This window comes from Akebia trifoliata, chromosome 16 (genome assembly GCF_017979445.1).
Source record: "Akebia trifoliata isolate Shusen 1 chromosome 16, ASM1797944v1, whole genome shotgun sequence".
Classification (NCBI taxonomy): domain Eukaryota; kingdom Viridiplantae; phylum Streptophyta; class Magnoliopsida; order Ranunculales; family Lardizabalaceae; genus Akebia; species Akebia trifoliata.
In genome coordinates, this window is record NC_141390.1 from 17,843,343 (window position 1) to 17,871,308 (window position 27,966).

The window sequence follows — 27,966 nt, forward strand, 5'->3', positions numbered from 1 at the left end:
CGAAATTGGGAGAGTTAGGGGAAGAGAGAACATGATCGTTCATTTTATTGGGAAACATTATACCCCTTACCCCCATCTATGTGTAAATCATCAAAGATAAATGCCAATTAGAGAAAGTGCAAGATAGAGCAACTGATGGAACCACAAATAAAGATGTAAGATCAATAAAGAGCACACCATAACTCTATATGAAAAATCTTTCAATGTGAAGAGAAAAATCACAAGACCTCATCTAAAACTTCCACTGTATGAAAATTAGATATACATGTCTTTCTTTAACCAAACATTGGAGGGTGTCAAGAATAAAAAATTTGGATAACAAATACAACTCACCAAGAAGGAAGATTTCAGCAAGAACAACAAAGAAAGCCCCTCACCCAACAAAGAAGATGCAAAGATTGGTGGAAGAAAGTCAGCAAATCGCTACTAGAAAGATTGTATTTTTCTTTTTCTTTTTTCTCTTCTCTTACTCAAGAAGAACTCCAAATTCTTCTTTTCTCATGTAGAAGAAGAATCCCAAAAAAAAGTCATTGCTTGACAATGAGCCATTAATGCTCTTGATAACCACTAATTTAAAATTTAAACCTCCACCTTCAAATTGGATTAGCTTTGCTCCACCCTAGGATCTGTTTGCACCCAAATCCCCATATTTAATTACAGAGATTCCTTTTTGGAGGGAAACCTCTATGTTTCAGGAATGAACTGTTTGAGAGAGATAGGAAGCAAATGGATTAGTGTCAATTAATTTTATTCAGGGCCAAGATCCGATGACTCATGGAAAAAACACATGATCTCAATCGTTCAAATACAAAATCCAACGGTTGAGATTTATCCTTGAGATAAGTATCTCCGAGATGTGTGTTACAGAGATACGAACAAATCTTGGTCGTTGGATTGTGTTTACACTGTCAGGATCATGTGTTTTCTCATGAGTCAATGGATCCCAACCCTTTTATATATTAAATAGAGCTATAGTCAAAAGTAATATAATGCTTGGATTTCTGTCTTCACCTACAACCTCAAGTTACAACCCAAGAGAATAGCCATAGCTTCAACTGTATGATATTTATAATAATCCGGAACAGCAAAGAATGCAAATAATTCTTCTAAAATGGGAATCATAATCTTTGAACCAACATATTCACAAACTAAAATTTCTAAATGAAATCTATCTTTAAAAGTATGGTATTAGCATTTAGCAGAATACAACTCAATAATTTACCATCAAAATAGTAATAGGTTCTTTCAACTTTTGGTATTGCAGTTGCTTCATACTAACAAAACCTGAAACTTTTTGTTGAAGTTGTCTTTTGGAATCACAAGTATACACCCTCTTTGAGTTCTTCACTTGCACACCGATGAATTTGTTGAGATTGTGGTGGGAATATTTGTCTGTGGAGACATAACTCATAGACGGTAAAAAAAAAAAAAAAAAAACAGATAAAGTATGATACCTATCCTTGTCTGCATGAGTTTGAGTTAGTGAGAATAGTGGGTTCTATGGTTACATGATCACCCATATCCTTCGTCTTGTGAAGAAGAAATGTACCGGAGAGAATAGTCACAAATCCGCACAATTCAGTTACAATCTGTGACGCATTTTGTGAGTCCCAATCCTGAATTAGAAACAGAATTACAAGAATTAGAACAGATGTTCATGCCAATTCAAAGACCTTACATGAATTATGAGTTATTCAAGTGTTTTTTAGTGTTTTGGATACCAAAGAACTTCAGACAATATAATGTACATTTGCATCAAGCACAATTAATTAAGAGGAATAAACAAAGAACTAGTTACATTTCATGGCATGATACAAGGAGTTCAATTAAGAGAGGAAGTGATGTAGAACATCTACAATCCTACTTAGAGTTTTAGTAGGATTTCTATTTCTAGTTCTAGTAGGATTTCTATTTCATAGTTATGGACTACAATTCCTTGTTAGTTTCTAATTTGTTTTAAATTCGTTTTTGTTATTTAAGTAATAATTAGAAGTGCTTAGAAGTGTCCAATTTAAATTCTAATAGGATTAGAAAGTTAATATTAATATGTTAGAAATGTTAATTTCTGATATTTTAGTAGGATTCTAAGTTGTTATAATGGAGTTATCTATATAACGAGCTCCAAATCCGAAAATTCAACAATCAATCAATTCAATTATATTTTCTCTCTTAATTACTTTTTAGCTTTATGTTTTATTTTCTTTCAAGCTATTGCTTGTTTATCAATTGAATCTATTAATTCAAATTGATTTTGAGTGCTCCATTGAACACAACCTATCAAATCTATTGATTTACACGCTTTCGTTACGTCAAGTAGTATCAGAGCTTTTGCTACGATCCACATACATGGATAGTGAATGAGAATTCATCACCAAAACTGAATTGGAAGCCCAATTTAAGAAGTTTGAAGAAGGTGAACATCTCAGTTGTATTATCCACAACTTATTGCCAATACAACATGTTGATCCTTCAACTCGATATGGTCTTTTCCAAACTACATGCAAGGTGCAAGGTAAGTCGTGCCAATTAATTATACATAGTGGAAGTTCGAAAAATATAATTTCAAGTCACATGGTCGATGCACTCAAGTTACCCATTACACAATAGTCTACACCTTATTCTATAAGTTGGGTGAACGATGAATGCAAAAAAAATGTGATAAGCCAATGTTCTCTTTCTTTTAGCATTGGGAAATAAAAGGATGAGGTCATGTGTGACATCATCCCAATGAGAGCATGTCACATCCTCTTGGGAAGACCTTGGCTTCATGATAATGATGTCATCTAGTGAGGCAAAACCAACACCTATTCTTTCATGCATAATGGTGTTAAAGTGATCCTACACCCTTCCCATGCAAAGCCCAAGGTTGCCCAATCAGCCAAGGAGGAGAGAACATGCTTTATTTATACCAACATCATGAGAACTTAAAGGAAACAAGCTAAGTGTTCTCGGTGGTAGTGCAACTTTCCAACCGAGACCCTCCTACTCAAGTTTATCATCAAGTGTAGTCCCTCCTTGAGGAATTTTCTCGTATTTTTCCTTCAGAATTGCCAGATTCATTGTCTCCTATGAGGAATATACAACACCAGACCGATTTGTTCTTCGATGCAAGTCTTCCAAATCTGCCCCATTATGGGATGAGTTTGAAAGAGCATGACATATTGAAGAAACAACTGAAAAAGAACCTTGAAGCTTCTACTAACAAGTACAAAACCGACGTTGATAGAAGATTCAAGAGGTATGAAAAAGAAGTCTTGATCATGGTTCATCTTAGTAAAGGTTGCTTCCCTGCTAGAACTTACAATAAGACCAAGCTAAAGAAAATTGGGTGCCTTCATATCTTGAAGAATATAAACGATAACGCTTATGTGGTGGATTTGCCTGATGATATGCACATATCCCCGACATTCAACGTAAAGGACATCTATCCTTATTTTCCGGAATACGGTTATTCTACTCCTACACCAATGAGTTTTCTCAAAAAAAGGGGGCTTGATGTAGGACATCTATAATCTTAGTTAGAGTTTTAGTAGGATTTCTATTTCTAGTTCTAGTAGGATTTCTATTTCATAGTTATGTTAGGAGTACAATTCCATGTTAGTTTCTAATTTATTTTAAATTCGTATTTATTATTAGGCTATAATTAGAAATGCTTAGAAATGTCCAATTTAAGTTCTAATAAGATTAGAACGTTTGTATTATGTTATAGATAGGTTAAGAATATTAATTTTTGGTATTTTAGTAGGATTTTAAATTGTTATGGTGGAGTTATTTATATAAGGAGCTCCAAATCTAAAACATCAACAATCAATCAATTCAATTACCTTTTCTCTCTTAATTACTTTTTAGTTTTATGCTTTATTTTCTTTCAAGCTATTGCTTGTTTATCAATTGAATCTATTGATTTAAGTTGATTTTGAATGTTCCATTGAATACAACCTATTGAATCTATTGATTCACACGCTTCCTCTATGTCAAGCACGGCAAATCTAATCAATTAGTGCAATGTTCATCCTCCTCAAAATAGTGATAAAATACCTTTAAGCATATCCGATGGATAAAAGTATTCCCTACGACCTTGCCAAGGAGAAGATAAATGTAGAGACCAACTGAAGAGGAGACCTTTGAAACATATTGGAAGGATACAAACATGGGAAAATTACTTGATGTGTCCTAATATATGGTTTTCTTGCTAAATACCCTCTAAATTTAGGATGGCAACTCAATAATCCAGTTAGTAAAAAAATTCAACAAAATGCAGCCTCACCTTAGGAAAGGATTTAAAGTACAAAAAATATGCTTTCACCTCTTCTACATTACTTGAGGTTGCTAATGGATATTGCAATACATTTCAAGGATTTGTGACAACATACTCGTCATTTTAAAGATTTAGTTTTCTATGGTGAAATATGGCGTCCCATTCTCCAAAAATGTAAGTTATATATTAAAAGTTAAACCATAATCTTAATCAGGGCATAACTTTTGATATGGACATCTATTTGGCTATTATTATGCATATATTTTAGTATCTTGTAAAGATCTATCCACTGGCGAATTCCTTGCTTTTCAAAATCAGTGAATATGCTACTTAATTTGGAAGGATAAAAACATTATCCATGACCCTACCATAGGTGAGAGAACTTGGCCATGAATGCTGCAATCCCTTTTATTTTTTAAATATGTTATTTAGTTTCTATTAATAACAAGGAAAATTTGGTGGTTGAGACGACCAACCATTATAAGACAAGAGCATTAATCATCTGGGCTGTGAATCTATGTTCAAGTGAAAAAAAAAGCAAATGATGTCGTCTATTAATTTGGGGAAAACTAAGCTGAAGAGTCTTTGGGATTAGTTATTGCTAACCAAAGCTAGAGAGTGTTAGTTGTTGGACTAAGAAAGAAGAGGAAATGCATGCATGCGGGTGGACTTCTAGAAGACAACCTTATTTGCTGTATTTTTAAGTGAGTAATATTCTAATGTAATTTCAGTATTATTTTTCTTATTTCGCCTAAATCAAGTTTGGTATCAGGGCAAAGATTTCAAGCAAGGATTTAAGTGGAACTGGAAGCAAAAAACATGTTAATGGTTGCTGAATTTGGGAAGATTGCCGACAAAGTTTTCCTTTTATTGATGAAAAAAGCAATATGATGGTAATCTGTGGATGAGTACACAACTAATTATATTCTGTTGTCGCATTAAGGATCATATTGAATGAATCAAAAGAACAGATGACGACAAGGTACATTGATAAATATCAACATATTCATGGCTAAAATTGATGACTGGACAAGTGTCATAGTTAGGCATGCACAAGATTCACATTGCGAACTGAAGAAAAAGCCAACAACTTACTCGTCGGTTTAATTTTGGGGGCAGAAATGTAACTGGTCAGACCCAAATGCTATAGCTGGTTGGTGGCACCATAGTAACCAAATTCTCTGACTTATTAAAAAAGTCACGATTAAATCATGACGTTTTCCTACACCGATGTAATCATGAGTTTTTCAATAAATCAAAACTTTTACAAATTACCAAATTAATCACAAACTTCATGATTAATGCGCAAACTTTGGATTAAATTGGAGGAAATTGAAGCACTAGTGAGACAAGATGACCTTGATGAAGATGATAATGTCTATTTTATTAATAAAGCATTAGATAATGAGAATGACATTGAATATTTTTATATTTTGAATAATATAAACCATGACTGTGCAGTGGACTTGTGGTTACTTGTTTTTTTTTTTTTTTTTTGATAAATATAAATTTTATTAATGAAGAAAAGGAGAAGAGGAGGCTGAGATAGCCCCCAAACAACAAGACAAAAAAGAACAAAAAGGAAAGAAAGAAAGAAAGGAAAAAATACAAGCCTGGCTGGGAGCTACGAGTCACAAACGATTTCCCAATTAAATACAAAATCTTGGAAGCACACTCCCTCAAAGTCTTTACTCAACTTTGACCAAAAGAAAAGAAATCCCAAAATCTCTAAAATCACAGTGTGAGACGAGCTCTTCTTGTTATGGAACACCCTGTTGTTGCGCTCTCTCCAAAGACCAAGCAATGGCGAAAGGAAGGATAGCCCAAAGATGCATTTTTCTAGAAGAGAAGATATTTAAGCTCCAACCCTCTAAAAGCGCAAAAAAAGATAAAGGAAGAACCCAATCCACTTGGAAACGAGATAAAAAGAACATCCAAATAACACGAGAGAAAGAACAATGAATAAGAATGTGGTTGACAGACTCCCCATCCCTCGAACAAAGATGGCAAAAATTTGGGGTGATCCATCCCCGACAGATCAAATTATCTAAGGTGAGGATTCTACCCAAAGAGGCAAGCTATAAAAAGAAAGACACCTTAGAAGGAACAAGAGCGGACCAAATGATAGATTGAGAGAAAGAAACCTCACTCGACGGAAGCAAGCAATAATAGAAAGACTTGACAGAGAACTTCTTATCGTTAGCCTTGAACCATTCCCCCTAACTTGTGGTTACTTGTTGTGGATGCAAAGATGATATCTATTAGTTTAATTTGGGATTTGGTGATATAATATGAATACACCAACGCCCAATTTCTTCCCAATTTTTTCCCTATTATAACAATTTTTTTCTCTGCTAACTTGTCCCCCAACTTGGTGACTATTGGTGGCACCAAAAAATTGAGGACAACATTCCTTGCATCAGATTGTTCATATTAGTGCTACCAATATTACCACTTGCACCAAGTTAGGGGGTGAAATGTCTAAGGCCAGCAACATCAAGGGCTTTGATTGGGGAGATGTGGGTCACTTCTAATCTCAAAAGGTTATTAGCCTCACCAAAAGGCATAGATAAAGATATCATGGGTGACATCGCCAAAATCTTGGGAAAGCAACACCATGTAAACGATGGTGTGTTGCTTTAGAAAGGATCCATGCATAGATGCACTGATTATTGGGCATCGAACTCATGATTCACACTATAAAATTATGGGAAAAATGATTGAACAAATATTAAGACAAAACTAAAGGTATCAGATGCTGTATTATAAGTTGATGAGACTAGAGAAGGAGTCAATGTGACAACCAGAACTATGAAAAACTTATTTGGAATCCAAGGATTTTAGCATAAGTAGGACCAAGAAACAATATGCAAACTGCAACTTTAGTAATAACATGGAGAAAAAGACTAGTAAAATTTGACAGTAAGTAATATCCCAAAGTGAACATTTTCTTACCAAAAAGAGAGAATAAAACAAAGAGGGGGTGGATTGAGGCAGTGAGAATGGGTATGAACATACTTGAATCAAATAAAGAGATGTACATTACATAATTAAATTAAGGAACATGACTCACTCAAGCGGATCCCAAATTTTTAGTACAAGGCTTTAATGATAATGATGATTGGGAAACTCTTAGAGAGAAGAGTGAGTAGGGGCACAACCTGGGTGGGTGTAATATTTTATATTTTCAATGGGTTGAGGTTAAGATTTATGAGCCAAACTAAAAGTCAAGTGGGGCTTGGCTAAGGTTTGGCTGTCTGGGGCTACCCATTTAGCCCAAGTCAATCATCTATTGTAGTTGTGATATACACCTCCATACTAAAGAATACCTATGTATGTTTTTTGTTTCTCTCTCTCTCTCCTTTTTTTTTTTTTTTTTTGAGAAAACACAACCTATATAGAGACGAGCTTGGTTTGGGTGGTATGTAGCTCGGATTGGGCTTAGGTTGAGTGGTTTGAAACTCAGGTTGTGGCCGTTTGGGGCTACCCATTTAGCCCAAGTCAACCATCTATTGTATTTGTGATATACACCTCCATAGTAAAGAATACATATGTGTGTTTTTTGTTTCTCTCTCTCTCTCTCTCCCCTATATTTTGTTTGAGAAAACACAACCTATATAGAGACGAGATTGGTTTGAGTGATGTAGCTCGGATTGGGCTTAGGTTGAGTGGTTTGAAACTCAGGTTGGGCTTGGGCTCACCCTCAACCCAATCCAATCTACCCTAGGCGCACCCCTTCAAAGGAGATTGTTGAGAAGATGAAGTGTTCAATGATAAAAGCAAATATCCAATAAAGTTTCTGGAGCAAAACTGGTTTGGAATAATGATATTATCCCAAAACATGCTTTTATTATTTGGTTGGCTACAAAGAAAAATTATTACTCATGATTTCTAGGTGCATAGATGGAAATTGGATTCCTCAAATTCTGCATTTGTGTGCTCATAGAGAAAAGGTGGAAAATATATTTTTCAAATGCAACGTTTCTAGGGAAGTTTGGATGGTCATTCATTTGAATGCACTATAAGAAGGAACATAAAAAATTGGAAGAGTTTTCATGGATGATAAAAAAATCCTCTCTGCAGATTTACTTTAGTATTTCAATTTATGACACACACAGAAACGCATAAAAGATTTTTAAAACATTGATGAGTCAGAAGCAAGAAATGTCCTAAGAAATGGGAGATTCAATAATATCTCAAAATCCTACTCCTCCTAAACGAGACGGGTATCATTGCAAGTTCAAACCTATATTGAATGACCCTAAATTTTAAAGCTTTTCTTACTCAAAATAGAGATGGATATGAAAGAAATTTGGAGAAAAAGAGAAATCCTATTCTTGGTTATGGTGGACCTGTCCCTATGGTCCAATACAAATTTAACAAAATTTACTTTCTTTTTAATTACGCTATGTCAACTATTAAATAACTGAGAAAATCCTTTGGAAGGCTTACACATGATAAGAGGGATTCACATATTCTTTCCACCCTTAAAGTATGGATAATCAATGTTTTGAGGGAAAGCAACAAGACTGCAGAATTTATTTCTTCCAAATGTAATTTTTCTAACTTTTGCATTTCAACTCTTTTTCCTTAGCAATCTTCTTAAGAACATTGTAGATGATGGTAGAGGCTCTAAACATCTATTAAAAATGGAAAATGCTAGCTTCAACCCAACGTGACCATTGGGATTTCAAGGATTCCGAAGAAAATGTATCCCTAGGAAAGTGTGCTTTAATCCCCAGAAGATCGAAATTGATCTCTAGGAAATCTGTGTTTTTTCTCAAATCCTAACCGTCATGTTGATGGAGAGCCTCGACAGTAGGTTGATGCTAGAAAAGTCCTAAAAAAATTGATTCCTAATTATCTTATCCCAAATGTATAACAGTGGTTTAGTTTCTAAATTCATTAACAATGGAACAATTGTTCTGGAGAAAATGGAATGAATGATGATGATGAGATGATGATGAAGACAAAAGCATTAAACACAATTATGAGACAGACGACACTAGATCTTCTGCTGTAGAAACCAAGTTGTTATTGAAAGTGTGTTCATATTTGCATTCACTATCTTCATCGTCATTTATTTGGGCCTTCCTTTGACTCTTTTAGAACCTTCAACTTCAAATTGAATACTTCTTGTAATTGGGTTTGTAATCAAACTTCGTTGAACATGCCCACACCATCTCTATTTTCTTGAATATTTGCATTCCTAATCCAATCTTTCCTAGACTTCACACTCATCCATCTCAAAGTCCTCATCTTTGCACTCTATTGTCCACCCGCCATTCAGCTCCATAAAGCGTGACAGGTCTTGTTTTTCGTCTTATACAATGTCCTTTTTTTTTTTTTTTAAATTTTGACCGGCATGTGTTTGTCATATAGTGCTCCAGAAATGCACCTCCACTTTAACCATCCAACTCTAACTATGTGGGTAACATCCTACCCAATCTCTCCATCCTAAAATATAACACACCTGAGATAACAAAAGTGACTGCTTTAGAGAATTTCTAACCATCAATTTTAACTGGAGATTTCTCATCATGGATCAGTACTAAACCTACATTCCACATACATGGTCTTAGTTCTACTTATTCTAAAACCATTTGATTCCAACACCTTTCTCCATAATTCTGGTTTTGTGTAGACTCTCTCTCTATTCTGACCAACTAACACTACATCATTCACAAATAACATACACCAAGGCACATGCTTTTAAATATGATCGTTGCTTCATCTATACTAGAGCAAATAAATATGCACTCAAAGTTGATCCCGATGTTGACCAATTGTAATTACAAACACATCCCTTTCTTTTTCATTTGCTCCACACGTGTTACAATTATCTCATATGTCTTTAATCGTGTCAATGTATTCATTAGGGCTTCTCTTTTTCTCAATGCCCCCATCCAAATTGCTCCCTAGGTAGTTTTTTATTTGCTTTCTCTAAGTCAATAAAATTCATATGGAGATTATTCTCTTTCCACTATACTTCCTTAATAGTTAATCTACCAAGCATCAAACCAAATTAGTTCTGTGATACATTCTTTTTTGTTGACCTTTATTCAATCATTGTTTCCCATAGTTTCAAATTATGCCTCTTAAGTTTGATACCTTGATAATTGGTATAGCTCTGGATGTTTTCTTTATTCTTATATATACAAGCACCACGATACTCTTTTTCGATTCATCCCACATCTTTTGTGTAGACACCCCAATTTGCACGAATCCCCTTTAGAAAAATCCAGATTTTCTCGACTTGATTCCAATTAAGAACTTAAGCCTTTCAACGGGCCCGTTTTGCCACTTGGCATCACTTTCATGCATACATGCATCATGTCATATAATGTTGCATGCTCCACCTTGTCCTTAATCCACTCTAATTCCATACCTACTCTCATAAATTAACCCGAATCCATATCCATTCCCCATTAACCGATCCATACTAAACCAAAGTCCATACCAAACCCACAATCCAAATCCATATCCTAATTCCATACTAAGCCCATTCTCAAATTAAACCATCCTAAGTCCATATCTTAAACCAAGTCCATCCCCTAAGCCCAACACCAAGCCTACTCTAATCCTTTCTCTCACACCCCCCTCAAAAGATGACGCATGTTGCTCTCTAATAAGCCCTCAATACCCAGTATTTTATCTAATTGGTGAGTCAACTTCCCCTTGTGAAAATCCAAGAATACCCTCCCCAAAAAGGTTGGTCAAACCAAAAAGGTTCTTTGGTATTTGGTAATAATCCATAAAGTTGAGAGAACTTCCAATCATACCCTCAAAATGTGGGAATCTTTAAGTACATACATGGAGCTCTCCTATTTGCCTACTCACCCTCCCAAAAGTATTTTTGTTCTCCCATTGGTCCATTTTAAAAATATACATTTACCATTACTTTATGAGTTATTTACAAATGAACCAATGTCTACTTTTCACCTACCACTCCACTTTTACACATGTTACTCCCCTACTCACCCTCCCAAAAGTACTTTTTGTTCTCTCACCTCTATTTATCAAAAAACCAAGGATCAAAGAATGTTTTTTGGGTTTCTTCACAAATGTCATCTTTACCCTCATACAAATGAAAAATCCAAAAAGAAACAACCCAAACCTCATGTCCATTCTCTTTATTTTTTGGGTTGGACCACTTTATCCCCAAAAGTTTTTCAAAAATCTTATAACTACCCTTATTTTCTATGAACAATTCATGCTCTCAAGCCCCCATCTCTCAACTTAAAACTCTATCAAAATCCCTACTCATTCTCTTATCTTCTAAATTTCAACTCACTCAACCCTCAACCATCTCACTCAACTCTCAAGTTTATCTCTCAAGGTTCAAGTTCATCAAGGGACAAGGTAGGGTTTAAGATGTAATTTATTTATATTTCAAGTTGCATCTTCTTCTTCTAACCATCTCTTTTTCTTTTCATTTTTAGAAATCCCTAAGACGTAATGCACACCCTTTTCCATCCCTGGTAAATTGGACTAAAATTCGATCGAAAGGATGGGGGTTGAAGTTTTTTTTACCTCAATCTCATGCATTATATTTTACACAATGCACACACTCACATATGCATGGCAATGATAAAGAAATGTGTCACCCTCTTGATGGGGTATAACACTAAGTTTCTATCCATGCATACATGCATCAAGGTTATAGTCTCAAGGGAACTCTATCATGGAGTCTCGCTAATAGCTTAAAACCAACATTCATATCCATAAAAAATAATGTGGCTACATGGGTCATTATTTTCCATAAGATGTCCTTAAGACCACATTGAAATCAAAACCTTTCTCTAAGGGAGCATTTCACTAAATGCACACACCACCCTTAACATGCATTTTTATTCATATTCTCAAGTTTTATAAAAAAAATACCCAAACAAGGTAACCACCTTTGGTGGAGAGGATGGGGTGCCTAACACCTTCCCTATCCTCTAACCGAACCTCCTTACTTAGATCCTAGGTAGACCATACATTTTCCAAGAAATGAGAGTCACTACAATATGAAAATAATTTCAAAACTATTTGGGGTGCCCATTCACACTCATTTCCAAAAAAGAATGATGGCGACTCCAATCCACGTAGCATCGAGATTCAAAGATGAACTTTTCATGTCTACATTTTGTCATCAAAATATTATTGAATAACTTAATTAGTTGGGATAATCCAAAACTTCCCATGCATTTTCGCATTTCAATCAGAGTACTATCTGGCCCCAAGGTCCTATTTATTTTAATTTTTGTTAGAGTGATTTCACTTTTGAAATCCTAATTCTACGGAATTGTGTGTACTCTCAAATCTCCCATCTTGCGAACTCCAAATCTCTTTGGTGGTCCCTGTTTAGTAATTTATGAAAATAAACCCTTCGCTTTTCTCTAATCTTTTCATCTCTTACCAAGACTTTCTCGTATTCCCCTTTTATGCACCTAACATTACCTAAGTATTTAGTTTTCCTTTCCCTAATTCTTGCAAACTTGTAAACATCCTTCTCACTTTCTCAGGTATCCAACCTACTTCATAAATCATGTTTCATTTCACTTACCACTCTCTTTGCTTCTTTTTACATTTTTGTATAAGTTTTCTTTGCTTATATATACATATACATTTATGAGATTTTGCCTTCGTAGTCAAGAAGCAGAAATTCATCAAGCAATAAAGTTGTACTTTAGTTTAGATGCGAGCCAGAGTGAGGATCAAAATGATCGTGGATGTTCTCCCCAAGAAGCTAGGAGGTAACAGTCCACTTAAGTATGTAAACAAATTGACAAGATCGTGGATGTTGTAACAAAATTCTTCAATTTATTTAACTACTATACAAGGGAAAAATATCATTGTTTTTCATATAATTAACAACTTTTCAGTTAATAAATTAACGACTCAAATTATCAAATGTGACATATATATAGACAAGATTCTAATCAAAAGATGAGATAAGGGCAGAACAACATAGATACTTCAAAATGTATAAATATGATTAATTAAAGAGTTCCTACCATATTTTATATAACCCGTTAGGAAATTTAAGTTTGGCAAGAGGTAGTAAGAAAGAGTAAAACTTGAAAGAGAACCCAAGAAGTGGAATTCTATTCATCAAAACATGAAAATATATATTAAAAAAATTTATAAATCACCTTAAACATTATAATGCTGGCAATGATGGTGAGAGAGGTGAACATGACATAATAGACAGGAGATATGACTGCAGTGTTAAAGGTGTCCAATGCCTGCAAGGTAGTATATAGTGATGGAATTAAGCATGTTGTGGGAGTTAATTGAAATGGAAAAATGATACAAAAAGATGATTTAGAAACATTAAATACAAACTAAATACTAAATGGTGATTGCAGATTATTCACTCTGTGTTGAGATCAACAAGCTGATTCAAAGGAAATTGAATATAAGATCTAGAGTATAGAAAAGAAATGTTCAAATTCCAAGTTCCAAATGATGCTAGAGCCAAAGATAACTCATTTGTATCAAGTTTAATTCATAACTAGGTAGAAGCAATTCTATGTTTCAGTGTGGTGACAAAACAATTCGTTTAACTTAACATCTCACAGCCCATTTAGATCATCATGTTACACAAGGAAGAGTTTCTTTTCAACAAAAAAAATATATATCAATATAAAAATTATCTGTCTTGTCAATTTCTAAAGAATATTTAATTCGCAAAGGGAATTTTTTGGGCAAAATTTTCTTTTATCTCTTATCTTTTTATCTTTATATCTTTCTTTTTTTATTTTTTTAGTTGAAAAGGTTAGAAAACACTGTAGAGTTGTTTTCAAGTTACAAAAAGAATTATTTTCATGTTGCAATTTCAATCTAATCGATCGCAGTTATAAGACTCACCAAGGGAAAGTAAAAAAATGTTTTGCGCTAATGACAAACTTTTCATGAAAAATGTATTTCCAAAGGTATAACTTTCATAAATATTGCAATCCAAGGGTAAGATTATCTTAAAGGAATATCAATTATGCTCACACACACACACAAAAAAAAAAACACAGAATCCCCAATTTCAGAATGATGCTTGAATCAAACATAACGTATTTTGTAATGAAGTTTTAAATCTTAACTAGGTACAAGCAAGTCTATGAGCTTGTTTGGATACACTTAAAAACGTAACTTTCTTACTTTTGGAAGTTGAAAAGTTAAAAAGTTTATCTGGATTAATTTTAGAAAACTAATTTTAACAAGTAAAAAAACCTTAGCTGTTAGAAAGCTAAAGGAAACTACTTTCTACTTTCTACTTTCTAAAAACTACTTTCTTCCACAGTTCTTTCTACTTTCTATCCAAACAGGACCTGTGTTTTAGAGTAAGTAGTATTGGAAGTAATCTAGTTGTGATTTTAGTCCTAGTTATTTTCTGGTAATAGCTTTTATTTATTTCTTATATGTATAGACAGTGTCTTTTGACTCTTTTATAATTATAAATTCCTGCCAAGCTCTTAGATTGAGACTTGACAATTACTCTTCACAATTCTTCTTGGTATCAGGGCCTCTTAGAGGACCCATTGACCTCTCCTTGGGGTTTTTATTCCTCTTCGATTCTTGGAGCCTTGAACCTTCTCTCATCTTCTTTTTTTCTCTTCTTCCCTTATCAATACCTTAGATCTTCAAGACCTAAATAACCTAGCAAGAGCTTCGTTAGGAGGTCTACCCTTCGGGGGTTTCTTTTTTCTGTGATTATTGATCCCTTAATCGCATGTTACGATAAGGATTGTTCTCATTTTCACATGCTGTGATTTTCTACGCTGTGTTTATACCCTATCATAGGGTTTTCTGCCTTTCAATAAACTCTTTTGATCTATCCCTAGCTCGCAACAGCAATTTGGTGTCTCCTCTATGTTTCACTGGCTTGTTTTGTGCCTGTGGTGGCCTGCAACAGCAGTTTGGTGACTATTTGGTGGTCTACGACAGTGCTGGTGGCTGCTTGGGGACCTGTGACAGCACCATATACCTGTTGGGAGGCCTGTGGTGGCTTGTGACAGCAATTGACTGCTGCTATGTGACCTATGACAGCAAGGAAAGCATCCATGGTGACCTGCGACAGCATCAGGATTTTCTTTGGCAACCTGCTACAGCAACAATTTTTTTTTTTGGCTGCCTGCGACTGGGCTAGTGGCTGTTTGGTGGTCTGCATAGCACCATAGACATGTTTGGGGGTCTACAACCCCAGTTTGGGGGATTGTAACAGCAATAAATTGTTGTGGGTGACCTACGACAGCACCACAGACTTGTTGGGAGGCCTGCGGTAGCTTGTGACAGCAATAACCTGCTGCTGAGTGCTCTGCGACAATTTTGGTGGCTGTTTGGTGGTTTGCGACTCTAGTTTGGAGGCTTCTTGATGGCTGTTTGGTGGTCTGCACAGCACCACAACCCTGTTTGGAAGTCTGCGACCCTAGTTTGGGGGCTTCTTAGTGGTTGTTTGGTGGTCTGCACAGCACCACAGCCTTGTTTGGTGTTCTGTGACTCCAGTTTGGGGGCTCCGTGGGGGCCTGCAACAGCAAAACAATAGTGGTTTGTTGTGTGTTTGTGGACTAGGAGCTGTGTTATTTGGGTTGTGTAAAGGTTTGCAACAACAACAACAGTGCTGTGTGAGTTATTGGTCTTCCTATTTTTATCCATTTGTCATTGAGAGTTATGATTTCGCGCCAATCTTAGTCTCAATTCGTGACTCTATTTTGGGAAGTAAAGGCAAATCTTGATGGCTTTTGGGTACTATTACTACTCATTGTCGCCGAGGGGGACGTAGTCGTGGTCGAGAGAGTAATTTTATTTGCTGTCTTTGTGGGAGGACAGTTCATAAGAAGATCCGATGCTTTCCGCTCTATCCTCATTTGTTGAGTTGAACTGCTACTCTTTCGTTGGGGCATTCTGCTCCTCGTGTTGCCACTGTAGATTCCTCACTTATTCTCACCATTGTCTGACCTGACACCATCGATTTACAGCAGCTTCAGACTCAGATTGTCACTTCTATTCGTGATCAGATCCATATTCGCTCATCTTCGACTGTGACCTCAGGTATATCTTTTGTATTTCATGTCAGCCAATTTGGTCTAACTCCCTTGGCATGTATTATTAATCTTGGTGCCTCTGATCACATGATCGATGAATCTAACCATTTCACTTCATCTATTTTTTTTTATACTCATAGGGAGGTTCGCCTTGTTGATGGGTCCCTTACACCTATTCACAATAAGGGTACCATCCCCTTATCATCTGGTATTTCTCTTGACTCTGTGTTCTATGTTCCTCACTTATCTCTTAATCTTTTGTTTGTGAGTAGTCTTACCAAATCTCTAAATTGCTCAGTAACCCTTTTTCCTACTCATTGTATTTTTCAGGACCTGACTTCGAGGAAGATTTTTGGCAAAGGGTATGAGAGGGATGGGGTTTTACCTATTTGGATCTCCGCATACTGTTGCTCCAACCTCAATGTTATCATCTTCTAGGAGTCATACTTTTTCTTCTCAATCCTTAGATTTTTGGAATGCTCGCTTAGGACATGCTAATTTTCAACACTTATGTTATTTATTTCCTGCTTTAAAAAATTCTTATAGTGGGCATAAGTTTCAGTGTTTTATGTGTGAGCTCTCCAAACATACTCGTACTTCATATACGTATGCATCGTTTTAACACTATGTTTGATTTAGTTCATTCTGATGTATGGGGACTTTCCCTTATTACTACTTTTACTGGTCATCGATATTTTGTTACATTTGTCAATGATTATTCTCATTGTACTTGGGTCTACTTGATGCGATCTCGATCTGAAGTGCCTCCTATTTTTGTTAACTTTCTTAAAATGATTCAAACCCAGTACAATATCACTATTAAAGCTTTTCGGTCTGATAATGGAGGTGAATATATTTCTGATGGGATTCGCTCTCACCTTCATGAGCATGGTATGCTTCACTAGTAGAATTGTCCCTACACCCCTGAGCAAAACGGGTTGGCAGAACACAAAAACCACCACCTTATGAACATTTTCCACTACCTTTTTCGAGGCATACATGTTCTAAAGTTATATTGGAACATTGCGGTCCTCACTATAGCTTTTCTTCTAAACCGTGTTTCGAGTTGCACCTTAGGGGAACAGGTGCCTCTTCATGATCTTCGCTCTAATAGCACCCTCTTCCGATCACACCTAGAGTTTTTGGGTGCGAGTGCACTTGCTTTGTTCAGACCGCACCCTTCATCACACGAAATTAGATGCAAATTCATTCGAAGTGTTTTCTTGGGTTACTCATCCATATCAAAGGGGTATCGTTGTTATGATCCTATTTCTCATCATGTCGTATATTTTATGGATGTTACATTTTTCAAAAACGTTTCCTACTTTCATGCCACATCTTTGCAGGACTCTTGTCCTTTGCAAGATTCTTCTTATGCTCATTTTTCTATAGTGTTGCTCTCTACGGTTTTCGATCCAACTTCACCAACACTTAAGGTTTACTCTTGTCACCCTCGCCCCTCTCCAACCTTGCCAACCTCCTCCTTGGACTAAAGTATATTATCTCCTGCCCTTACTCTCATCCCATCTGTTTCTGACTCTTACTCAACTATTGCACTTTGTAAAGGAAAGTGGGGGTGTTACTGATCATCTTATTGCCCAGTTTATTTTCATCAAAGACTCTCTCCTTCCTATCAGGCCTACCTTGCCTCTATTACTTCTATTAGAGTTCCCCGGTCTATTTCAGAGGCATTGCAAGATCCTCAGTCGATTGCAGCCATGATTACTAAGATGGATGTTTTATAGAAAAATCATATCTGGGAGCTTATTCCCCTTCCCTCTCGGGAGTGGACTATTGGTTGTAAATGGATTTTCAATGTCAAGTATATGGTGAATGGCACTGTTGATCGATACAAGGCTCGTCTAATTCCTAAGGGATTTACGTAGACTCCAGAAAAGGATTTTAGAAATACATTTGTTCCTATAACTAAACTTTCTACTGGTCGCCTTCTTATCTCTTTAGTTGCATGTCACTCGTGGCCTCTTCACCAACTCAATGTGAAGAATACCTTTCTGAATGGTAATCTGACTAAGGTTATCTATATAGACTCCTCCCCTAGATTTCGTCTTCAGGGGGAGTATTCTGGGAAAGTATGTTGTATTCTCAAATCTCTGTATGGCCTAAAGCAGTCTCCGTGAGCCCGATTTCAGTGTTTTTCTAAGGTTATTTTATTTATAGACTTCTCCAAATACCACTCAGATCGTACTTGTTTTGTTCATCGAGGATTTGATGGTTATCGCACCATTGTTCTGGTTTATGTGGATGATATTAGCTTAACTGAAGATGATACACAATGGATTGGCAGGGTAAAGATGTTATTGGGTCATGCTTGAAGATAAAAGTGGCTCGCTCTCGCCATGGTATTTCGTTATCTCGGCGCAAATACACATTAGATCTTCTTCAGGACACTAAGATGCTTGGTTGTCACCCTGCTTCCTCCTCTACAGATCAGAATCATCATCTTCATGCTTACTCTGGTGATCTTTTATCGAATCATTCTTCTTATCAGAGACTTGTAGGTCGTCTAATTTATCTGACTAACACTAGACCGGACTTGTGCTTTGCAGTCAGTCAGTTCATGCATACTCCGCGTACTTCTCATTTTGATATCATTTATCGCATTCTTCGCTACTTGAAGTCGTATCCTAGTCTTGGATTTTTCTACTTTTCCACTGCTCAACAGCATTTGTCTTGTTTTATAGATGCTAATTATGCTGGATCTCTCACAGATAGGAGATCTACCTCTGGTTTTCTATACTCTTTGTGGTGATAACCTTATCTCATGGAAAGTAAGAAACAAAATGTGATTTCTCGTTTTTCTGCTGAAGCTGAGTATCGTACTCTGGCCCTTGGCACATGTGAACTAATTTGGCTTCAATCTTTGCTGACAAAATTGGGATTTCGTATTTCTGGTTCTTTTACTTTGTCCTGTGACAAAAAGTCTGCTATCATACTTGCTTTTGACTCGGTTCTTCACGAAAGAACTAAACATATGGAGGTTGATATTCACTTTCTCAGGGAAAAAGTTCGATCCAGTGATCTTCAGACAGTCTTCGTACCTTCTTCAAATCAGCTTGCCAACATACTTACGAAGTCTGTTGATCCTTCTATCACTAATTCGCACCTTGTCAAACTGGGTTTAGTCCATATATTTGCCCCAACTTGAGAGGGAGTATTGGAAATAATCTAATTGTCATTTTAGTCCTAGTTGTTTTCTAGTAATAGCTTTTACTTATTTCTTATATGTAAGGGCAGTTTTGTCGTTTGACTCTTTTATTATTATAAATACCTGTCAAGCTCTCAAATTAAGACTTGACAATTACTCTTCACAATTCTTCTAGTAGTGTCTAAATATACATTTGCCTATTATTTAATATAGTTCAAATTCTCTTAAATGGCATTGTGGCCTCCAATGATACTACTCAATCTTGGAGCTTGCCATGGTTTATGTTTAAAATGATTGTTTATATATTAGCAACTTGCTACCCGAAAATTTTAGAAGGAATGTAAGATGCCATAATTGTAAAATTTGAACCTAGTTTCACAGAGGCTTGTATACACATGCCTCTAGCAATACAAGTTGAGTTTGTTCGATTGGTCTAGACAAGCTAAATAAATTTGGGAGCCTAACCAGGTGTTAGATGTAGGACCTTCTTTTTTGGGGATTGTAAGGCTATATATTTAGCAAGTGGAATTGAAGCCAAACAACTAGGTTTTTTGCATTATTCCCTTAGGCTAGGATCTCCTTAATCGGTTTTGTTTAGTGTATTTAGCAAGTACAGTTGAAACCAAAGATGGCATGAATATGGATACGAACATGAATCTTAGGAGATATGCTACCTGAGAATTCGTTATCGTTATTTAAATGAGCCTTCATTTTCCTATCTCATCAAGTTCCCCCAGTGAAACACGTCAACACTCCAATTTCATGATTTTGTTCTGGTCTTATCTTAATTGTATCTAATGCTCTTGTTTGACAAATGATCCATTCATATACAATAATCACATTGTGGCAGGTATAGTTTAGTGGTAAAAGTGTGATTTTTTCTATCCTCATGCCCCCAAATGCAAGATATAGATATTGTCATTAACTAGATTTCAATGTGACCGGGTTTGAGATGCAATGAATTATTGGATATTCAGTTGAGAATGTGGTGGTCCTCATTTCATAATTAATCATGTGCATTGTGCTCTATCACACTTAAGTAGTGTATCATAAGGAAAGATGTAGGACATTTAGCGTAACTTTCCAGATGTCTACACCATACTTTTTTTTTCTATTCATACTCATCGTCCTCTTCCCTCAACCTCGTTCTCCTCCAAAAGGGAAGAACGGTTGTAAAGACTCCGGTGATTCTTACCATTCCCATACTTAATTCTCCTCTCTTGAAATTCCTCTAGTTAAGTCTTTGTCAGGTTCACTAGCAAAAGAAAAGTTGATCACCAACTTCAAACAAACAATATTAAACATGTTTATCCCTGATTACAGTCGTAATCCGAGATTCTTTATCTGATTTTATCCTGCCTAATTGCAATTTTAAGTTACAAAATTTATTTCCAGCATTGATTCTAATTGTCCAACATCAAATTTTGGTGGTAGAGAAAGTTTAGGACCTTGGGAAACTGGTCTTAGGGCAATGTTATCGTAGTAGTTGATTGTAGGGTAGGGTTCAAACTAGCCAAACTCGATTGGATGAATTATGCACTAGTATGATGCAACATCTTCCATCGCAATTTTGGGAGAAGGAATTATCCCCTAATATCTAATGGAATTATCACTTTAATCCTCAAATTACAACTTTCAAAAAAGCTACATAATTGACTTTAAATGCCTCATAGAACTAGTTTCTGAATTACCTTGTTCAAATAGTTCAATTGGAGGAGACAACAGACGATAACAATCACAGTGAAAATCCACGTTTGAAAGTATACGAACTGGTTCATTCCAGAAAATGTTAGTTTCAAAGCAATTCCCAATGCTTTCACGCTCATAACCTATAGTCAGAAGCAAAAGTGAGTATTAAATTATGAACAGCAGAAAGAATGAAGAATTTATCATCTAGTGATAGATACTAAAACTTACCGTAAGAGAGCCCATGAGCGAGCAGATCCCAATGTATACCATCATATGTGTTTGCCCATAACGTGGAACAAACATGAAAATGAGGACAAGAACCAGGACCAGAACTATACAAGAGTAAACAATGAAACCTGCAGGAACAAAGGATTAGTCTCTTAGTTTGACTAAAATGAATACAAGTGCTTCTTGTTACATTTGAAACAATTGCATCAAAGAAGAAATTTGAACATGATTCACTATAACTGGAAGCCCATCTATATTAAGAAATCCAAGTAATCCAACTGACCAGTATTTTTACATCAAAACATATTCAGAAAAAAGGAAAAAAATAATAAAAATTCTATCAAGTTCATGCACATTCTATCAACTAGGGGTGCAACTTGGTCCTGTTCAAACCGCAAACCAATAGCTTTGGGCTGGTTTGGTTGGTTTGGAACAAGTTGCAGTTCGGTTCTGGGTTGAGAAAATGGAGAACTTATCAATTTGATTTGGTTCTCGGTTCAAGGCTTGGATTGAACAGAACCAAACCGAGAACCGAACCTTTAATGACTTACTACTTTTTAGGAGTTAGCACATAGATAAGTGACTTATTATATGAATTTTCAATTTCATTACTTGTTTTTTTCATTAAAAATATGTTGCTTCCAAGAGGTTTATATGTTGGCAACCCATAGAACCAAACCGGAAATTTGGTTCAGTCCTGGTTCTTATTTAGTAGAACCGACATATGTTGGTTCGGTTCCGATTTGGCCCTAAACCGAACCAAGTTGCACCCTATTATCAACCCCAAATGTTTGGTGTAAGGCTTCAATGATGATTATCATGCACACGCTGTCAAACCTAGTGGTATGGAAATATCTAGCAAAGAGTGCAAGCTACATCGGAGATACAAAGAACTCCAGAAGAAATACCGGGCTCAGTGGCTAGGTGCCAGACTTCTTTAACCGATTCCATAGACCTTTCTTGTGGAGCATGTAGAACAATACTGGTAGAACCCACCACACAGAGAATACACCCAAGCACACCAAAAATGTGTAGTTTCTCCTCCAAAATAAAATGAGCTAGTACTGCACTGCAAAAAACAAAAAAATAAATTCAAAAATAAATAAATAAAGGGAAATAGGAGAAGCATGAAGTAATGACTATTCAGACTTAAATTGGAGTGCTGTTGTGTCATACCTGACAATAATACTTAGAGCGCCCAAGGGAGTTACAAGAATTGCAGGAGCGAATGCATAAGCAGCAAAATTAGCTATTTCGCCAACAATCACTAGCAAAGAATATAAGGTCAGGATATATAAAAAGAAAGGAAGAGATTTTTCTAAAAGAGATATAATTCTATCAGAGGATAACAGAGAAAATTGCTACTAATATAAGAAGAAATGGTTTCAGCAGTGAAGCAGGCACATCAACTATACTTGAAGGGAAAAAAAAGGATAATCTCTTTTGCTATATAACTCTATCTTCAGTTGTATTCAAAGACCTACATAATCTTTCCTTATAGCTCCATCCATACTCTTTTTATGCCTTTCTTTGCCTTTTAGAGCCTTCAACTTCCACCAAAGCGCCCTTGCTCATTGGTGACGTCATGGTCTTTGTTGTACATAAGCGAACAATCTAAATTGAGTTTCATTTATTTTCTTCTATTAGGTCTATACTAAATTCCTACTTCATATATGCTCATTCCAAAAGAAAATTTTCTTACCTCTCATCCATCTCTACATCCTCATTTATAGTATACCCATTATATGGACATGTTTCTCAACTGCTCAACATTTAGCTCCATAAAGCAGTACTGTTTCTATTATTGTATTTTGAAATTTTCCATCTCATTTGATCAATACTTTACAATCCACAAGCACCACCTCTTCATCCACCAGCACTAACTCCATGAGTCCCATCCTAGCCTATCTCCCTATCTTTATGTTTAATTGAACATAAATGACAATTATCACTTTGGGGTATTTCCTATCAATCAATCTCAATTAGTGTCTCAGCTCAAAAAGTGTCCTTACTAGTGTAGCAGTACATATTTTTGGTCTTGGCCCTATTTATCTTACAACTCTTAGTTTTTCAAGGTATCTGACTATTCTTCTAGGCTTCTAGCTATGAATTACTCCCTCCGGTTTCAAGACCAACACTACATCATCTATGAATAACAAACACCAAGGATACTCCCATTGATATGAGTAGTCAATTCATCCACAACTAGTGCAAAATTGACTTGGGGTCAATCCCTATTGCAAAGCCACTGGAATTGGAAATTCCCTTGTCTCACTATGTTCTCACACTAGTTATAAATATGTGTGTGTCTGACTTCGCATGTAATGCTTGCACTGTCGGTCACAAATCTAGATAAAGTAGGAAGAAAGCATTAGGTTGAAAACCAATGTAAAAGCAGTGGCAAAAGATTTGAAGAAGTACACTTTCACCAAATATTTGGACCTATATAGTATGACATAGAAGAACAGGATCACGTATACAACGCCTCCATTCCACTCTACCCAAAGCCAAGTCCTTAGTTATTGAGTGAGTTCATATTTGCTTTAAGTGTCCCCATCCACGTTCTTTTGGGTCTTCTCACTCTTTTAGGAGCTTCAACTTGAATATTTCTTTTAGCTGGAGTTGTAATCAACCTTAGTGGAAAATTCCCAAGCCATCTGATCCGACTTGCTCTTGTTTATCAGTTATCACCTATTTGAGCTACTCCTACATTTTCCCGATTGAGCTCATTCTAATTTTATCTTTCCTACTCTTTCCATGCATCCATCCCCTCATCTCTACTAGACTCAATTTATTAACATGATGCTTCTTGGCTGCCTCAATTCAACTCTATAAAGCATACTACCGTCTTCAAAGATTTTCCTTTTAAGTTCAATTGGTATGTGTTTGTCACATAGTACTCTAGAAGCTCTCCTCCACTTTAATATCCAACTCTGATTTTATGGGCAATATCTTCCCCAATCTCTCTTCCTTATGTATAAAGACCCAAGATAACAAAACTGGTCGTTTTAAGTTATTTCTAGATTATCAATTTTAATTGGGCCGTTCCTCTTCTGCTAAATTTGCCTCCCACATATTAGTAATTGGTTCTACCTATCCTAAAGCCATTAGGCTCTAACATCTCTCTCCATAACTCTAGTTTTTAGTTGATTCCCTTTCTATTCTCATCAATCAATACCAAGTCATTGGCAAATAACATACACCAAGGTATGTGCTCTTGAATATCAGCAGTTACTTCATTTACAACTAGAGGAAGTAAATATTAATCGAACCCTAATGCAAACCAATCATAATTGGTAACTTATTCGTCACCTCTCCATTTAGCCTCACATTAATCATAGACCCTGCATACATGTCCTTAATTATGTCAATGTATTCATTTGGAACTCTCTTCTTTCCCAATACCCACCAAATTAACTCTCTAGACACTTTGTTGTATGTTTTCTATAAGTAAAAAAAAAAATTCTTCTTTTCTCCACTTTTCTATAATTTGTCAAAGTAGAAAAATTAACTAGATGGTAGATCTACCAGGCATAAAACCAAATTGTTTCTCTAATGTATGAATTTTTTCTCTCAACTATTGTTTAATCACTCTTTCCCATAGTTTCAGTGTGGCTTGTAAGTTTAATACCCTGTTAGTTGGTATAGGTCTAAATTTCTCCTTTATTCTTATATAGGTGTTGCGAAGCTTTCACTCCTTTCATCTGGCATCTATTAAAATATTTATTGAATAGCACAGTTAGTCAAGGAAATGCAAAAGCTCCCATGCATTTCCAGACTTCCATCGGAATACATCCAGTCCTAAGCCTCTATCTATTTTCATCTTTGCTAAAGTTGTTTTCACTTCTAAAGCAAGAATCATATGGAAATATGTGTCCTCTCGAATCTCCCATGTATATCTTGCTAGCCCCAAAGTCTTTTTGGTAGTCTGAGTTTCATAATTTTTTGAAAAAGACCCCTCCACATTTCTGTAATATCTTCATCTCTTCCCCTTTAATGCACCTAATGTTATTCAAATCTCTAATTTTCCTTTCTTAAATTAGCATCAGCTTGTAAATGCCTTTCTCACCTTGTTTTGTATTCAACCTATTGTATAGATTATCATATGCACTATTTTTTAACTTCACTTACCACTTTCTTTGCTTCTTTTTTTCACATTTTTTATATTTTTCTAAGTTCTCTTCAGATTTAGTTTCTTCCATAACTTGTAATGGATAATTTCTTTATTGAACCCTTGTAATGGATAAGTTTTCTTCAGATTTAGTTTCTTTCAAGCACAGCACCTTTCAAGTTTCTTTATGCAAGTATTTTTTCTCATAAGCTTCCCAAGGAACTCTTTTGCCACTCTTTAAATATCTTTAGCTTTTCATCCCACATCATTGTGGTATCTATCACTAAGTTTGACATTTCTTCATTTATCAATTTGTTTGCAAAAGCAAATGACCTTTATCCTTTTAAGTTTCACCACCTTATTCTTCAGCATTCCTTGTTTTCACCTCCTCTTTTCATCTTTTAATGTAAATATTAAAGTCACTAGCCTATGTTGTGTTTTAGACTCTCTACTAGAAAAACCTTAAATGTATGGGTGCATATTGAACATTCATTCTCCCCAGTAGAAAAAAGGTCTATCTGGCTTTTATTGGTTCCAACCTTAATAGTAACTAAATGGTCTTCCCTCTTTTTGTAAAATATGTACTTACAATCGCAAGGTCATATGTTATTGTGAATCCAAGTATGGCAATTCCCATCTTACTTCGTCACCAAAAACCCAAGCCCTCCATGAACTGTCTCATACCATCAACTTTCCTTCCGCATATGACCATTTAATTATCTTCCTATAAATATTCCCTCTCCATCTGAGATTATTTGGATGAGTTCATACGTATCTTCCCAAAACAAGATCATATATTTGATCCCGAATTGAATGGCTCCAATGCTGATTTACAATCAAAATATGGCCAATTCCCAAGGAGTGTACCCATTCACCACCAAGTCTGAGAGACCCACTCTTGTAGTAAGTGCCCACATTCAAAATTCAGAATCACGATTATCTAGTCACGATTTGCCACATTTGGCCAATAATGTACTAACTTCACAAAAAATCCAAGCATTATACAAAATTAGGAATTTATGATCCAATACATCAATGTTGATAAGAATGGTTTTGATGAATCTATTGCAAGATATGAAAGGCTGGATGGGAACAGAGACGTCAAACAAAAACCTCTTTTGACTGGATGGGAATTAATGAAGAAATACAAAATCATCCCACGTCGAATTTGGAACTTTGGTTTTTCCCAGAATTTGTGTTACGAGTAACAATAAAAAATATTCATGGTAGATGTAACATAATCCTGGAAGTCTTTAAAAAATGATCTTTGTGGGATCAGGTTTACCTGGTTTCAAATTCGTTAAACCTGCTTAGATCAAAGAGCACTACATTCTAAATCAAACTATGAGGGAAATAAACTAAGTGGCTAATTGCTTTGGTAAATGAGCTCCCAATTTGTGGGGTTTAAGAGAAACAATTAAGTATAAATGCCAACACAATTGACCGAAAGAATGCAGGTTGAATTACAAATGTTGATATTAAATTTGTATGGATCTAGTCCTTTAATTTTAAGATATTAAATTTGATTGAATCTCCTCAAACTACCAAAACACCCATACATAATTCAAATTGAGCTCTTTATTCCATATCCAAGAATCAAAACATATATAAGAAATCGCTAAGTTACAGAAATTACTAGACTTACTGGTTATCATCCCAAACCACCACATAGGCTCGTATAAGTACGAGTACCCTCCCGAACCTGAAAATAAAAGAAACCCAATTTCCATAACCATTCTAAGATAGCCACATTGCATGCAATTGCTATAACAAAAACCCGTTACAAAGAAATTACCTCGAGCTCGAAAAATTTAACAATTACAAAATTGCAAACTTTTTTGCTACTTTTAGTACTAAATGAACAAAAACCCAAACAATGAAATAGAACATAATGGCAAAATCTATAGAAATAGACGAAAAGAAGACGAACCCGCTCTGATTCCATTCACCCCAGCTTTTTTAAGTCCTTTCTTCTTCACTATAAAGCTTGAACCAATAAATATACTCGACGACAAAGCTAAAGCAAGCCCATGGACATTATCCGAAGATATCCCCATTAGAAGTAAAGAATAAAGGGATTGATTCAAAATCCTTACAAACCCAAATCCAAAATCCTACAGACCAAAAACCCATTAACAGAAAATCAGAAATCCCTAATAAAAAATAATAATAAAAACACCAAGAACTATTTATAAAATGTGTCATTTTTTACCCCTTTTTTTTAATCTCTGCTTCCAATCTAGATCTGTTTAAAGACCCATGTTGATGCAATGATGATGATGATGGGTTTGACTTTGAAGGTAGCGATCATGGCAGCTCTCTTCAAATGGGGGAGGAGAAGAGAAGAGAGCAACGGTATTTCCGTTACTTTTAAGTCCGAAACGAATACAAACACCACCACAACTTAAGCTGGCCTCCGAATCCCGCGTTCTTCAAGGCTTAAAAGATATAGGCCGAATTCTCGATTTTACCCCTAATGGTTTCTCAT

At 35.7% G+C, this 27,966-nt stretch overlaps 1 protein-coding gene and 1 long non-coding RNA gene across 3 annotated transcripts; one reads left to right on the forward strand and one right to left on the reverse strand.

Moving 5' to 3' along the window:
* Positions 1 to 264: 264 nt before the first annotated feature.
* On the reverse strand, positions 265 to 27,966 carry LOC147382689 (putative magnesium transporter NIPA2). 2 transcript variants are annotated; one of them, XM_086428208.1, is made up of 10 exons: positions 27,691 to 27,966; positions 27,409 to 27,592; positions 27,124 to 27,180; positions 22,544 to 22,634; positions 22,276 to 22,436; positions 21,368 to 21,495; positions 21,142 to 21,279; positions 13,399 to 13,491; positions 1,455 to 1,616; positions 265 to 702 (listed from the first exon to the last, which is right to left on the reverse strand). In XM_086428208.1, the coding sequence occupies exons 2-9, from the start codon at positions 27,533 to 27,535 to the stop codon at positions 1,455 to 1,457; spliced, it is 957 nt and encodes a 318-aa protein (XP_086284334.1). In that variant the 5' UTR covers positions 27,536 to 27,592; positions 27,691 to 27,966; the 3' UTR covers positions 265 to 702. The 2 variants fall into 2 exon arrangements, with proteins under 2 accessions (XP_086284334.1, XP_086284333.1); XM_086428207.1 differs by lacking the exon at positions 265 to 702 and having other exon boundaries at positions 1,093 to 1,616.
* LOC147382690 (uncharacterized) lies at positions 14,522 to 16,927 on the forward strand. Its single transcript, XR_015173546.1, has 3 exons — positions 14,522 to 16,291; positions 16,425 to 16,492; positions 16,615 to 16,927. It is a non-coding gene; the product is annotated as an uncharacterized LOC147382690 (long non-coding RNA).